The following is a 14,593-nucleotide window of genomic DNA, read 5'->3' on the forward strand; positions in this document are numbered from 1 at the left end:
CTTTTGACGATTTAACGAGCGCCCCTGAGGGTTGCGGCCTTTGGGCCACTGATCGAAGTCAACATGTTTAGCCACTATAACAGCTTATTGAACACTTTTACCGCGGTGATTTGCTCTTTTGGATCATTCATTCAAAAACTTGCGAACGCACGGTGGCCGAATTAAATTTAGCCGATTGTCTTTCTTTATATAATCTTCCATGTGGGTTACATTTATTTCTATTCGAAGTCGCATGAGCTATGTGTCTGTCGTGTGCTTCACGTTCACAGCCCAGCTATTGGAAAAGCGAAGGCGCTGTAGCCACAACCGAAAAAATGACGGTCAAGCAAGACGCCCAGCGATTTGAGGAAATGCCGCCTGGCAACAAGGCTGTAATCGCCACCGACAATCTGACCAAGGTAGGACATGAGTGGTGCAGGAGAAAGATTTCTTTCCAAGCAGGCTCGCAGTTTGTGATCTGCGCGCATTTGTCGTGAAAACGCTCCTACTCAGCGGAGACGTTGGGACTGACCCCGGGTCGCCAGGCGAACACCGCGAAAAATGGCAAACTGAATTACTTAAAGTCCCATGAACTCTTAATATACGAGACCTGACGCCCGTAATACCGGGGTAATGGATCTTCTTGGTGATTTAACGAAACCAAGACATGCTTGCCGATACTGCATTTGACCTAAGAGCTAGAATTACTGCAGTGGAATCGTCTGTTGAATCGTTTCGAGGCGTTGAAACCTCAGCAGATATCCAAAATCTAGTCTGGTAGGTAGTTTCAAAGGCTGTTTCGGATGTGATTACAAGCGCAGTCTCCGAGGCAGAGGCAAAGGCGGTTTCGACAACGGTCTCGGAGACTGCTGCGGCCGCAGTATCCGAACAGGTCTCTGTGGAAGCTTCCGCTGCTGTTTCGGAAGCGGTGCAAATCGAAAACGTGGCGCTGAATTCCCACCTTGACGATATCGAGGACAGATCGAGGCGTGATAACCTGCAATTCTACGGGGTCTCATTCCCCACGGAAGCATGGCGACAGTCCAAAGCCCACGTTTGTAATCTGTTGTCGCGGTATTTTGGCATGGATCTAAGGGACCATGCAGACTGTCGAGCGCACAAATTGGGATCCTTCGTAGCAAGTAAAACCCTTCTAATAAATGTAAAATTTCGTGCTTGAAGGTCAAAGAGAGCGTCCCGTCACAAGAAAGCTTAAACTAAGGAATGCTAGTGTCTATTTACGTGTAGACGTCTGTAGGGCTATACACGTCAACCAAGAAAAGAATGCATACGCCATAGCTAGCGGCCATACATGTTCCCTTCCCGCTAAGAGGCTTATAATTACCAAGTGACCTATGCGTACTGCCTCGCCGCCGAACGTTTTTGCGAACTGGACTTGCCAGTGCACGAACACCTGAGACCACCCATACCTACCGAAATGAATGTGTGTATGACAGCAGCGCCATGACTGTATATAACTCTCGTCCGCATTCTTCATAACTATCTGAGGTTCAACCGAAAGGAAACAAAACATCTATGTTCTTTACAAATACCCTTAGTATGTTAAATTTGCGTGCGATGCTATCGTCCATGATTGATTCTTGCTCAGCCGACGTTGTTATTTTCGCAGAAACTTGGTTATCGGCTGCGGTGAAAGGGATGTAAATATTCGATTGCGAAAAGACTTACAACACGTACAGGTATAATCGTGATGTTTGTTCGGGTGGCGGAGTTTAGATTGCTATTAGTAATGCATCAATTCCTCATACCATTCCAGTTGCTTCATGCTTGGAAATTGATTGTATCTGGGTGATTACGCCTAGTCGTGAAATGGTCTTGTGGCCTTGTTATCGACCCACATCGGCTCCTTCTTCTTTCTGTAGTGTGCTTCACGATGTTATTAGCCAGATAATTTTGAGATAGCCTAACATGCCATTATTTGTTTTGGGGCTATTTTAACTTTCATGTTTTATGGGCCAGTGATTCGATAACTGTTGAGTACAGCACGGCAGGGTGTACTGAATTTTCACATCTTTGTCATGAATTTAACCTCACACAGCTTGTTCATATGCCTTACACGTCTTAGCCCAGCAGTTGCGAACAACCTTGTTGTTAGCACTGCACGTGACCTTGCCTCGCCACAAACATAGTTGCCAGGTTTAAGCTATCACGCAATAACTTCATTTCACTCTGCGGGCGCATGTTTTAATTAAGAAAAGTTACAAAGTTACTCTAAATTACTTCAAAGCTCACTTTGATTCCATGACAAATGAGCTATATGCATTTTTGCCAGAACACTTCGCTAACTTTGCTGAACGAGCTGCTGATAACCGGAGTTTGTATACAAGCACAAGATTGCATATTTAATTGATTGTTATGTACCGAAAAAAAGAGTCCTTCAAACCTTCGCTCACCTTGGTTCAAAAGACTGCCATGGTTCAAAGCGGTTAAACCACATTTGTGGAGTGATAGCACGGTTTTACTTGATTTGGCAATGAACGCAGACGCCGTTCGGCGACATCAGCAACTGTCGCTTTACAATTGCACTACCAGACAACACACGGACGCTAATCGCCATGGCAGTAGCAGCGAGCGAAGGTACCTCCATGCTGCGTCTCGCTTCAACGCGAACTAAGCGTCGAAGCCACAGCGCATCCGAAGCTACCAGCACTCGGCGCACTTTCTCCACATCGCAGATCACTTTCAAGATATGGGCGCTGCCGCGGCGTACGTAGCTGCCGCGGTTGTGGCCGGCTAAGTCCCAGTTTGACCTTGGCTGAGCTTGACGGTCAGGTATACGGAGCCAAACGTTTTCTAGGTTTATACCTGGAGTAGTAGAGCAGTCGCTCTAATAACTTTTTAAAGCGCCTGCGCGGCAACAAAAAGCGGCTGTTTCGATGCACAGTGTTCGCAAATCATGCGCTTCGGTAGTCTGAGTACCGCCGCATGGATATCGATTACAACAAGGCAATTTCACAGGTCAAAGAAACATTGTTCGATAGAACACTGCCTTTGTTACTGCGGTCTAACCGACGAAAGTTTTGGAGTGCTTTTACTGGTACTAAAATTAAGGCACATTCAACTAAGCCTCTGCAATGCCCCTGTTCCTTACAATAAGTGCAGCACTGTTTTCAATAACACATTTGCGTCGTTTTCCCAGCAGATGGTACCTCACGGACCACTGGCATTGAAAAGAGACAGGCAACTCTGTCTCAGCGCCAAAAGATTACAATCAAGTGAATAGTTCTCTTTATCAGACTTTTGAACGTCGCTATTGGAAACGACAAATAAAATTTCCGCGTACTAGAAGTTAGAGCTTGAGTGATAGCGTGAAGAAACATTTGGAAGAACCCGGAAGCAATTTTTTTTAAAATTTGTTTGGCCAGTAACTAGCCTATGCACTGCTGTCCTGCACTGAGGGTGGGGAGCCAAACACCTCATTTTCTTAAGTTTTCACTGGTTGCCCGCATGATCTCGTTCTGTTCTCGCAACGTGCCGGATAACGGCTCTGGCTTTTGGGTCAGGGTCACTTGAAGGTCACCGACAACGGGAACTAAAAGCATTTCGTGTTAAAAAAAAGAAAACAAACTGCATACCGAGGGAAGAATATTTAAGAGGCAGGAACGTTCCCCAGCTGCCGTTCTGTCTTTGTGAAATGACATCGTGTCAGCCTCCACTGAAAAGCACATTTCGAGCAGCCTATACTCGCGGATATCTACTGGGGGCGAAGCTTCTGCGCATGTGTTACCACGCCAAGTAGTCCGGCAGCGTTTGGCAGTGCTTTTCGTTGCTCGGAACAGACGCTGAATTGACGCTGCTTCCACGTGAGACGGTCTTCCGTTTTCTCAGACGCTGAAGGAAGAAGCCTCAAAATAAGTAAACCTTCACGCTCAATGGTGTGTTCTGTCTTATTTAACTGTTGATGATAACGTATTCATGTTTCTCTTCCTCAGGCTAAGATGATGATGATGATGATGATGATGATGATGATGATGATGATGATGATGATGATGATGATCATCATCATCATCATCATCATCATCATCATCATCATCATCATCATCAGCAGCAGCAGCAGCAGCAGCAGCAGCAGCAGCAGCAGCAGCAGCAGCAGCAGCAGCAGCAGCAGCAGCAGCAGCAGCAGCAGCAGCAGCAGCAGCAGCAGCAGCAGCAGCAGCAGCAGCAGCAGCAGCAGCAGCAGCAGCAGCAGCAGCAGCAGCAGCAGCAGCAGCAGCAGCAGCAGCAGCAGCAGCAGCAGCAGCAGCAGCAGCAGCAGCAGCAGCAGCAGCAGCAGCAGCAGCAGCAGCAGCAGCAGCAGCAGCAGCAGCAGCAGCAGCAGCAGCAGCAGCAGCAGCAGCAGCAGCAGCAGCAGCAGCAGCAGCAGCAGCAGCAGCAGCAGCAGCAGCAGCAGCAGCAGCAGCAGCAGCAGCAGCAGCAGCAGCAGCAGCAGCAGCAGCAGCAGCAGCAGCAGCAGCAGCAGCAGCAGCAGCAGCAGCAGCAGCAGCAGCAGCAGCAGCAGCAGCAGCAGCAGCAGCAGCAGCAGCAGCAGCAGCAGCAGCAGCAGCAGCAGCAGCAGCAGCAGCAGCAGCAGCAGCAGCAGCAGCAGCAGCAGCAGCAGCAGCAGCAGCAGCAGCAGCAGCAGCAGCAGCAGCAGCAGCAGCAGCAGCAGCAGCAGCAGCAGCAGCAGCAGCAGCAGCAGCAGCAGCAGCAGCAGCAGCAGCAGCAGCAGCAGCAGCAGCAGCAGCAGCAGCAGCAGCAGCAGCAGCAGCAGCAGCAGCAGCAGCAGCAGCAGCAGCAGCAGCAGCAGCAGCAGCAGCAGCAGCAGCAGCAGCAGCAGCAGCAGCAGCAGCAGCAGCAGCAGCAGCAGCAGCAGCAGCAGCAGCAGCAGCAGCAGCAGCAGCAGCAGCAGCAGCAGCAGCAGCAGCAGCAGCAGCAGCAGCAGCAGCAGCAGCAGCAGCAGCAGCAGCAGCAGCAGCAGCAGCAGCAGCAGCAGCAGCAGCAGCAGCAGCAGCAGCAGCAGCAGCAGCAGCAGCAGCAGCAGCAGCAGCAGCAGCAGCAGCAGCAGCAGCAGCAGCAGCAGCAGCAGCAGCAGCAGCAGCAGCAGCAGCAGCAGCAGCAGCAGCAGCAGCAGCAGCAGCAGCAGCAGCAGCAGCAGCAGCAGCAGCAGCAGCAGCAGCAGCAGCAGCAGCAGCAGCAGCAGCAGCAGCAGCAGCAGCAGCAGCAGCAGCAGCAGCAGCAGCAGCAGCAGCAGCAGCAGCAGCAGCAGCAGCAGCAGCAGCAGCAGCAGCAGCAGCAGCAGCAGCAGCAGCAGCAGCAGCAGCAGCAGCAGCAGCAGCAGCAGCAGCAGCAGCAGCAGCAGCAGCAGCAGCAGCAGCAGCAGCAGCAGCAGCAGCAGCAGCAGCAGCAGCAGCAGCAGCAGCAGCAGCAGCAGCAGCAGCAGCAGCAGCAGCAGCAGCAGCAGCAGCAGCAGCAGCAGCAGCAGCAGCAGCAGCAGCAGCAGCAGCAGCAGCAGCAGCAGCAGCAGCAGCAGCAGCAGCAGCAGCAGCAGCAGCAGCAGCAGCAGCAGCAGCAGCAGCAGCAGCAGCAGCAGCAGCAGCAGCAGCAGCAGCAGCAGCAGCAGCAGCAGCAGCAGCAGCAGCAGCAGCAGCAGCAGCAGCAGCAGCAGCAGCAGCAGCAGCAGCAGCAGCAGCAGCAGCAGCAGCAGCAGCAGCAGCAGCAGCAGCAGCAGCAGCAGCAGCAGCAGCAGCAGCAGCAGCAGCAGCAGCAGCAGCAGCAGCAGCAGCAGCAGCAGCAGCAGCAGCAGCAGCAGCAGCAGCAGCAGCAGCAGCAGCAGCAGCAGCAGCAGCAGCAGCAGCAGCAGCAGCAGCAGCAGCAGCAGCAGCAGCAGCAGCAGCAGCAGCAGCAGCAGCAGCAGCAGCAGCAGCAGCAGCAGCAGCAGCAGCAGCAGCAGCAGCAGCAGCAGCAGCAGCAGCAGCAGCAGCAGCAGCAGCAGCAGCAGCAGCAGCAGCAGCAGCAGCAGCAGCAGCAGCCGCCGCCGCCGCCGCCGCCGCCGCCGCCGCCGCCGCCGCCGCCGCCTGGTTACGCCCACTGCAGGGCAAAGGCCTCTCCCATACTTCTCCAACTACCCCGGTAATGTACTAATTGCGGCCATGTTGTCCCTGCAAACTTCTTAATCTCATCCGCCCACCTAACTTTCTGCCGCCCCCTGCTACGCTTCCCTTCCCTTGGAATCCAGTCTGTAACCCTTAATGACCATCGGTAATCTTCCTTCCTCATTACATGTCCGGCCCATGCTCATTTCTTTTTCTTGATTTCAACTAAGATGTCATTTACCCGCGTTTGTTTCCTCACCCAATCTGCTCTTTTCTTATTCCTTAAATTTACACCCATGATTCTTCTTTCCATAGCTCGTTGCGTCGTCCTCAATTTCAGCAGAACCCTTTTCGTAAGCCTCCAGGTTTCTGCCCCATACGTGAGTACTGGTAAGACACAGCTGTCATACACTTTTCTCTTGTGGGATAGCGGCAACCTGCTGTTCATGATTTGAGAATGCCTGCCAAACGCCCCCCAGTCCATTCTTATTCTTCTGGTTATTTCAGTCTCATGATCCGGATCCGTGTAACTACCTTCCCTAAATATATGTATTCCCTTACCACTTCCAGTGCCTCGCTACCCATCGTAAACTGCTGTTCTCTTCCGAGACTGTTAAACATTAATTTAGTTTTCTGCAGATTAATTTTCAGACCCACCCTTCTGCTTTTCCTCTCCAGGTCAGTGAGCATGCGGTGCAATTGGTCCCCTGAGTTACTAAGCAAGGCGATATCATCAGCGAATCTCAAGTTGCTAAGGTATTCTCCATCGACTTTTATCCCCAATTCTTCCCACTCCAGGTCTCTGAATACCTCCTGTAAACACGCTGTGAATAGCATTGGAGAGATCGTATCTCCCTGTCTGACGCCTTTCTTTATAGGGATTGTGTTGCTTTCATTATGGAGGACTACGGTGGCCGTGGAGCCGCTATAGATATCCTCCAGTATTTTCTCATATGGCTCATCTACACCCTGATTCCGTAATGCCTCCATGACTGCTGAGGTTTCGACTGAATCAAACGCTTTTTCGTAATCAATGAAGGCTATATATAAGGGTTGGTTATATTCTGCACATTTCTCTATCACCTGATTGATAGTGTGAATATGGTCCATTGTTGAGTAGCCTTTAGGGAATCCTGCCTGGTCCTTTGGTTGACAGAAGTCTAAGGTGTTGCTGATTCTATTTGCGATTACCTTAGTAAATACTTTGTAGGCAACGGACAGTATGCTGATCGGTCTATAACTTTTCAAGTCTTTGGCGTCCCCTTTCTTATGGATTAGGATTATGTTAGCGTTCTTCCAAGATTCCGGTACGTTCGAGGTCATGAGGCCTTGTGTATATAGGGTGGCCAGTCTTTCTAGAACAATGTTCCCACCATCCTTCAACACATCTGCTTTTACCTGATCCTCCCTAGCTGCCTTCCCTCTTTGCATCGCTCCCAAGGTGTTCTTTACTTCTTCCGCCGTTACTGGTGGGATTTCAAGTTCCTCTAGACTATTCTCTCTCACATTCTCGTCGTATGTGTTACTGGTACTGTATAAATCTCTATAGAACTCCTCAGCCACTTGAACTATCTCATCGTTATTAGTAACTTTATTGCCGGCTTTGTCTTTTAACGCATACATCTGATCCTTGCCTATTCCTAGCATGGATTAAAACGCGGGACTACTTTGAGAATCGCTGTCAGCAGTGCACGCTTTGCCTTCGTAGCTTTCCTTTCATAGCCACAGAAAGTTGTCTGTGAGTTCAGTATGAAAAAATTGAAGCTTTCGTTTGGTTGCTGCCCTTTCAACAGGTTTATGGTTACAAGCCAGCACTGAATGGCGCTAATTTGAAAGTGTACGAGACGAGAATCACAGTGCTTCTTGGCCACAACGGAGCTGGCAAGACTACTTTGATGAGCATCCTGACAGGTAAGCTGCGGAACTCTCCCTACTAGCTCCGAAATAAGAAAAGCTGAAATACATTACTGTCTACAACACTGGCCATAGGCGTAAAATAACGTAGTTCAATGCACCCCCTTGCTTCCCCCCCCCCCCCCCAAAAAAAAAGAAAGCAGCCTGCAGCACAACCCGCTTGGTGCACCTGCGTGGCACAGAAGTTCTCTCGCTTGTCTTTGCAGTGCCACCTTCGGTCGTATCAATACGATAAGCTCTGCTTCCTTTCTCATTGCTTCTCTAGAACATGCATGCCAGCGTTCGTTCATTAAAGCATACGTATGTAGCCTCGCAAATACCGGATGTCCCTGCCGCTACCGGATGCACCAAGTCAAGGAATTTCCATGCATCTTAATTAGCCTGTGGGGCTTTATGGCACCTTCCGTGAATTTGCCCAAATCTGATTTCACACGCATGCTCGTTCAACATATTGTCACGTGGTAGTGACGTTAAAGAACACAGTAGCAATACTGTGAAAGACAAAACTAGCTTTTATTTGGCGAACCTGTGCCCACAAAACAGGCTACACCTAAAGCGCAACGATAGCGGCGAACACAGTCGGCGATCGTCGAAAATCTGATCAGGGGGTTAAGCGCGTCGGCTTTTATAGAGCAGTCATCGAATGTTCCAGACTAATCGCTCGGACCCGCGTGCCTTCCAAAAAGTTCTACACCATTCGCGTTACGCGATGAAATCAGATAACACAAGGTTTCGGCGACAACAGACAGCCGGATAGAAGTATCGATAACTTTCCAGAAACTTCTAATACATACAGGCGCGTCCCACGCTGTGCGATTACATTTGTTAGGCTGCGAAACGTGGTTGCGCGATAAAGATAAGTACACTTGTCAATACCCCCCTCTTAAAAAGCATCGTCCCGATGCTACAAATATAAGAGAGCGAAACACAAAAGGACACTTATTAAACATAAGTAACAAAACGAAAAGAAACAAAGTCCAAAGGTCAGTTACGCGAAGCCCCAAAGTTCATTAACGCTGGTAGTACGGTTTGAGTCGCACAACCTGGACTATTTCAGGTCGTGAGCGGCGCCGCTGTGATAGCGAAATGCCGTCTGGCACGACCTCATAGTCCAGAGCACCAATACGTCGGATGACCTTGAAGGGTCCGAAATAGCGTCGGAGTAGTTTCTCACTGAGTCCTCGTCGGCGTATCGGGATCCTTACCCAAACACGGTCGCCGGGCTGGTACTCGACGAAGCGTCGTCGGAGGTTGTAGTGTCGGCTGTCGGTCCTCTGCTGGCAGGTGGGCGAGCTGTCGGGCTTCTTCGGCGCGTTGGAGATAGGTAGCGACGTCAACGTTCTCCTGGTCAGTGACGTGCGGCAGCTTGGCGTCAAGCGTCGTCGTCGGGTTCCTGCCGTAGACCAGCTTGAACGGCGTGATCTGTGTTGTTTCTTGCACCGCCGTGTTGTAAGCGAATGTTACGTACGGCAGGACGGCATCCCGGGTCTTGTGTTCGACGTCGACGTACATGGCTAGCATGTCGGCGAGGGTCTTATTCAGCCGCTCCGTAAGACCATTCGTCTGCGGCTGGTAGGCCGTTGTCCTCCTGTGCCTTGTTTGACTGCATTTCAGTATGGCTTGGGTGAGCTCCGCTGCAAAAGCCGTTCCTCTGTCAGTGAAGAGGACTTCTGGGGCGCCATGACGCAGCAGGATGTTTTCAACAAAGAATTTCGCCACTTCGGCTGCGCTACCTTTCGGCAGTGCTTTAGTTTCAGCGAAGCGGGTGAGGTAGTCCGTCACCACGACGATCCACTTATTTCCGGTTGTTGACGTCGGAAAGGGTCGCAGCAAGTCCATCCCGATCTGCTGGAATGGTCGGCAAGGACGCTCGATTGGCTGTAGTAATCCGGCTGGCCTTGTCGGCGGTGTCTTGCGTCGCTGACAGTCTCGGCAGGTTCTGACATAACGGGCGACGTCGGCGGTGAGGCGCGGCCAATAATACTTTTCTTGTATCCTTGATAGTGTCCGGGAGAATCCGAGGTGTCCAGCGGTCGGATCGTCATGTAGGGCGTGCAATACTTCTGGACGAAGTCCTGACGGGACAACAAGAAGGTAGTTGGCGCGGACTGGTGAAAAGTTCTTCTTCGCGAGTAGATTGTTTTGAAGCGTGAAGGAAGGTAATCCGCGCTTAAATGCCCTGGGGACAACGTCGGTGTGCCCTTCCAAATATTCCACGAGACCTTTCAGCTCCGAGTCTGCCCGTTGCTGTTCAGCGAAGTCTTCCGCGCTTATCATTCCAAGAAAGGCGTCGTCATCTTCGTCATCTTGCGGCGGCGGGTCAATGGGGGCGCGTGATAGGCAATCGGCATCGGAGTGTTTTCGTCCGGACTTGTAGGTTACAGTGATGTCGTATTCTTGTAGTCTGAGGCTCCACCGCGCCAGTCGTCCTGAAGGATCCTTTATACTCGCTAGCCAACACAACGCGTGATGGTCACTGACGACTTTGAATGGCCTGCCATAAAGATAAGGGTGAAATTTAGCTGTAGCCCAAACGATGGCGAGGCATTCCTTTTCGGTCGTAGAATAGTTGCCTTCCGCTTTTGACAGCGACCGGCTAGCGTAAGATATCACCTGTTCGACTCCGTTTTTCCTCTGGACTAGAACGGCACCGAGGCCTAGGCTACTGGCGTCAGTATGGATTTCTGTATCGGCGTACTCGTCGAAGTGAGCAAGTACCGGCGGCTACTGCATGGGTCGTTTGAGTTCTTCAAATGCATCGGCATGCGGCGTTTCCCACTTGAACTCAACATCACATTTAGTTAGACGTGTCTACGGCTCGGCGATGCGTGAAAAGTCCTTGACAAAGCGCCTGTAGTAGGCACACATGCCAAGGAATCTACGCACTGCCTTCTTGTCGGTGGGCTGCGGGAACTTTGCGATGGCAGCTGTTTTCTGGGGGTCGGGGCGTACTCCGGATTTACTGATGACGTGGCCTGGGAACAGAAGCTCATCATAAGCGAAGCGGCATTTTTCTGGCTTCAGAGTGAGCCCTGATGACTTGATGGCCTCTAGTACTGTGGCGAGCCGCCTAAGGTGATCGTCGAAAGTTCCGGCGAATACAACGTCGTCATCCAAGTAAACGAGACAGGTCTGCCACTTCAATCCCGCTAAAACCGTGTCCATCACGCGCTGGAACGTTGCAGGCGCCGAGCACAGTCCAAATGGCATAACCTTGAACTCGTGGAGGCCGTCTGTTGTGATGAAGGTGGTCTTTTCGCGATCTCTTTCGCCGACTTCTATTCCTCGATGGACCTCAAGTCTGGCCAATAGCCAGACTTGAGGTCCATCGAGGAGAAGTACTTAGCGTTGCAGAGCCGATCCAATGCGTCTTCTATCCGTGGGAGGGGGTATACGTCCTTCTTCGTGATCTTGTTCAGACGACGATAATCGACGCAGAAACGTAGGGTTCCGTCCTTTTTCTTCACCAGGACAACAGGGGAAGCTCACGGGCTTTTCGACGGCTGGATGATGTCGTCGCGCAGCATTTCGTCGACTTGTTCTCTTATAGCTTCGCGTTAAACTCGGTAAGGACTTTGGCGGAGTGGTCGAGCGTACTCCTCGGTGATTATGCGATGCTTGGCGATTGGTGTTTGTCGAATCCTCGATGACGTCGAAAAGCAGCCTTTGTATCGTCGGAGCAGACTTCTGAGCTGCTGTTTCTTAATCACTGGGAGACTTTGATTATTGTCGTAGTCTGGTTCGGGAACCATGGTCGTCGGGGTAGATGCGGCGGAATCCGAGAGGATAAACGCATTACTGGTTTCCAGAATTTCCTCTATGTACGCGATCGTCGTGCCCTTGTTGATGTGCTTGAACTCCTGGCTGAAGTTTGTCAGCAACACTTCAGTTTTCCCTCCGTGCAGTCGAGCGATCCCTCTTGCGACGCAAATTTCACGGTCTAGCAGTAGACGTTGGTCGCCTTCGATGACACCTACGTCAGCGGGTATTTCGGTGCCGACCGAAATAACAATGCTGGAGCGAGGCGGGAGGCTCACTTGGTCTTCGAGCACACTCAAGGCGTGGTGACTACGAGGGCTCTCCGGCGGTATTGCTTTATCTTTCGACAGCGTTATTGACTTCAACTTCAGGTCGATGATTGCGCCGTGTTGGTTCAGGAAGTCCATACCGAGAATGACGTCTCCTGAACACTGTTGGAAGATAACAAAGGTGGCAGGGTAAGTCCGGTCATGAATGGTTATTCTTGCCGTGCAGATTCCAGTCGGCGTAATCAGGTGTCCTCCAGCGGTGCGAATTCGAGGGCCTTCCCATGCAGTCTTAACCTTCTTCAATTGGGCGGCGATGTGCCCACTCATGACGGAGTAATCAGCCCCTGTGTCCACTAAGGCGGTAACATCGTGGCCGTCGAGAAGCACGTCGAGGTCGGTGGTTCTTTGTCTGGCGTTACAGTTAGGTCTCGGCGTCGGATCATGGCTGCGTCGTCGCGTCGTCAAGCCGTCTTTCGTCGGTGTAGTCTTGGCTTCCTGACTTCGTCGGATCGTCGGCGTGACGTCATTAGGTCGTCGAGATGGTTTCTTTGTCGTCTTCGTCGGGGGCGGAGGATCTTCGTCAGTTCGACGAACAGCAACCGCACCTCCATCGCTTGCTGCTTTTAGTTTTTCGGATATGGGCTCGCAGAGCGACCCCGGGCTGGGCCGGTGTATGGTGGGCGCTGCGGCGACAGGTAGCGGCCTGGTGACGGCGAACGGGACGGCCGTCGAGGGCTCCACTGAGTAGCGGCGAGGTAATCGGTGATGTCACGTAGGCGCTCGCCAAGCTGTGGACGCGGCGCATTCACGGCGAACCCTCTCAGTCCCAAGTCGCGGTATGGGCATCGGCGGTACACATGGCCGGCTTCTCCGCAGTGACAGCAGAGCGGGCGGTGGTCGGGGGCTCGCCAAATGTCCGTCTTCCTCGCGTAGGTGCGCTGGGCGGCGGGTGGGCGTCCTGGCGGCGGCGGCGGCGGACGACGGAATTGCGGCGTCACAGGGCCCTGACGCGGTCGCGGAGGGGGGCCTTGACGGCGTGCGACGGCGGCGTAGGTCATTGCTTCCGGCTGGGGCTGTGGTGATTCTGGTTGCACCTCAGCAACTTCAAGCGATCGGTGAGCCTCTTCTTTCACGATGTCGGCGATCGAGGCCACTTGAGGCTGCGACGAAGGCAAGACCTTGCGCAGTTCTTCGCGCACTATGGCCCTGATGGTCTCACGCAGATCGTCCGTGGCCAGTGATTGAATTCCTGCGTAGTGGGTAGAGCTTGTACGGCGGTTGAATTGCCGTTTCCGCATTTCGAGTGCCTTCTCGATGCTGGTGGCCTCGCGAAGGAACTCTTCTACGGTCTTCGGTGGGCTTCGTATCATTGCGCCGAAAAGTTCTTCCTTCACACCACGCATGAGAAGGCGGTCTTTCTTCTCAGGCATATCCGGGTCGGCATGGCGGAACAGACGGTTCATTCCTTCCGCGAAGATGGCAACGTTCTCATTAGGTAGCTGCACTCGGGCGTCTAGCATGGCTTCGGCCCTTTCCTTGCGCACGACGCTCGTAAAGGTGCCCAGGAAGCCGGTACGGAAGAGGTCCCATGTCGTCAAGGTCGACTCCCGGTTCTCAAACCATGTTCTGGCGGCATCTTCTAAGGCAAAGTATACATGCCGTAGCTTGTCGTCGGAGTCCCAGTTGTTAAAAGTCGCGATTCGTTCGTAGGTCTCCAGCCAGGATTCTGGGTCTTCAGTCGCTGCTCCATGGAAGGTCGGTGGGTCCCGAGGTTGATGTAGGATAACGGGGGACGCTGGGGCAGCCATTGGGGTTGCTTTGACCACGATCTTCTTTCTCGACTCAGGTAGAAGTCCTTGCTCTGGGGGCAGTCCTTGCAGTCTGCGGCTAGCACGCTGGTCTAGGGCGATGTTAGTTTTGTCCTCGGGCTTCGGGCTTGGATCGCGGCTTCGCAGGGGCGTTCGGTACATGAACGCACTAGCACCTCCACCAGATGTCACGTGGTAGTGACGTTAAAGAACACAGTAGCAATACTGTGAAAGACAAAACTAGCTTTTATTGGGCGAACCTGTGCCCACAAAACAGGCTACACTTAAAGCGCAACGATAGCGGCGAACACAGTCGGCGATCGTCGAAAATCTGATCAGCGGGTCAAGCGCGTCGGCTTTTATAGAGCAGTCGTCGAATGTTCCAGACCAATTGTTCGGACCCGCGTGCCTTCCAAAAAGTTCTACACCATTCGCGTTACGCGATGAAATCAGATAACACAAGGATCGGCGACAACAGACAGCCAGGTAGAAGCATCGATAACTTTCCAGAAACTTCGGATACATACAGGCGCGTCCCACGCTGTGCGATTACATTTGTTAGGCTGCGAAACGTGGTTGCCCGATAAAGATAAGTACACGTGTCAATATTGTCCCGCCAGCCTTGCGACTCATTGGGCTTTCCGTCTCGTTGGACACTCGGCCTCGTTGGACGTTCATGCTTTGAATGCAATTTTGGCTCCCGAAAATTAGGCCGCGAGAGCTTTGAGCAGGTATAAATTCAGTGCGATCACTGGAAGTGGCCGTTGGTGTC

General features: G+C 52.4%; 2 protein-coding genes across 4 annotated transcripts in view; one reads left to right on the forward strand and one right to left on the reverse strand.

Annotated features, from left to right (window-relative positions):
- LOC135896810 (phospholipid-transporting ATPase ABCA3-like) overlaps positions 1–14,593 on the forward strand; it is a 316,329-nt gene that overhangs the window by 113,087 nt on the left and 188,649 nt on the right. For all 3 annotated transcript variants that reach the window (XM_070525178.1, XM_070525180.1, XM_070525179.1), the window contains exons 9-10: positions 270–398; positions 7,865–7,982. In XM_070525178.1, coding sequence (XP_070381279.1) covers positions 270–398; positions 7,865–7,982 — 247 coding nt within the window. The remainder of the gene's footprint in view (positions 1–269; positions 399–7,864; positions 7,983–14,593) is intronic.
- On the reverse strand, positions 8,558–14,131 carry LOC135907203 (uncharacterized). Its single transcript, XM_065438891.2, has 2 exons — positions 11,328–14,131; positions 8,558–11,279 (listed from the first exon to the last, which is right to left on the reverse strand). The coding sequence occupies exon 1, from the start codon at positions 13,981–13,983 to the stop codon at positions 12,637–12,639; it is 1,347 nt and encodes a 448-aa protein (XP_065294963.1). The 5' UTR covers positions 13,984–14,131; the 3' UTR covers positions 8,558–11,279; positions 11,328–12,636.

This window comes from Dermacentor albipictus, chromosome 9 (genome assembly GCF_038994185.2).
Source record: "Dermacentor albipictus isolate Rhodes 1998 colony chromosome 9, USDA_Dalb.pri_finalv2, whole genome shotgun sequence".
NCBI lineage: Eukaryota > Metazoa > Arthropoda > Arachnida > Ixodida > Ixodidae > Dermacentor > Dermacentor albipictus.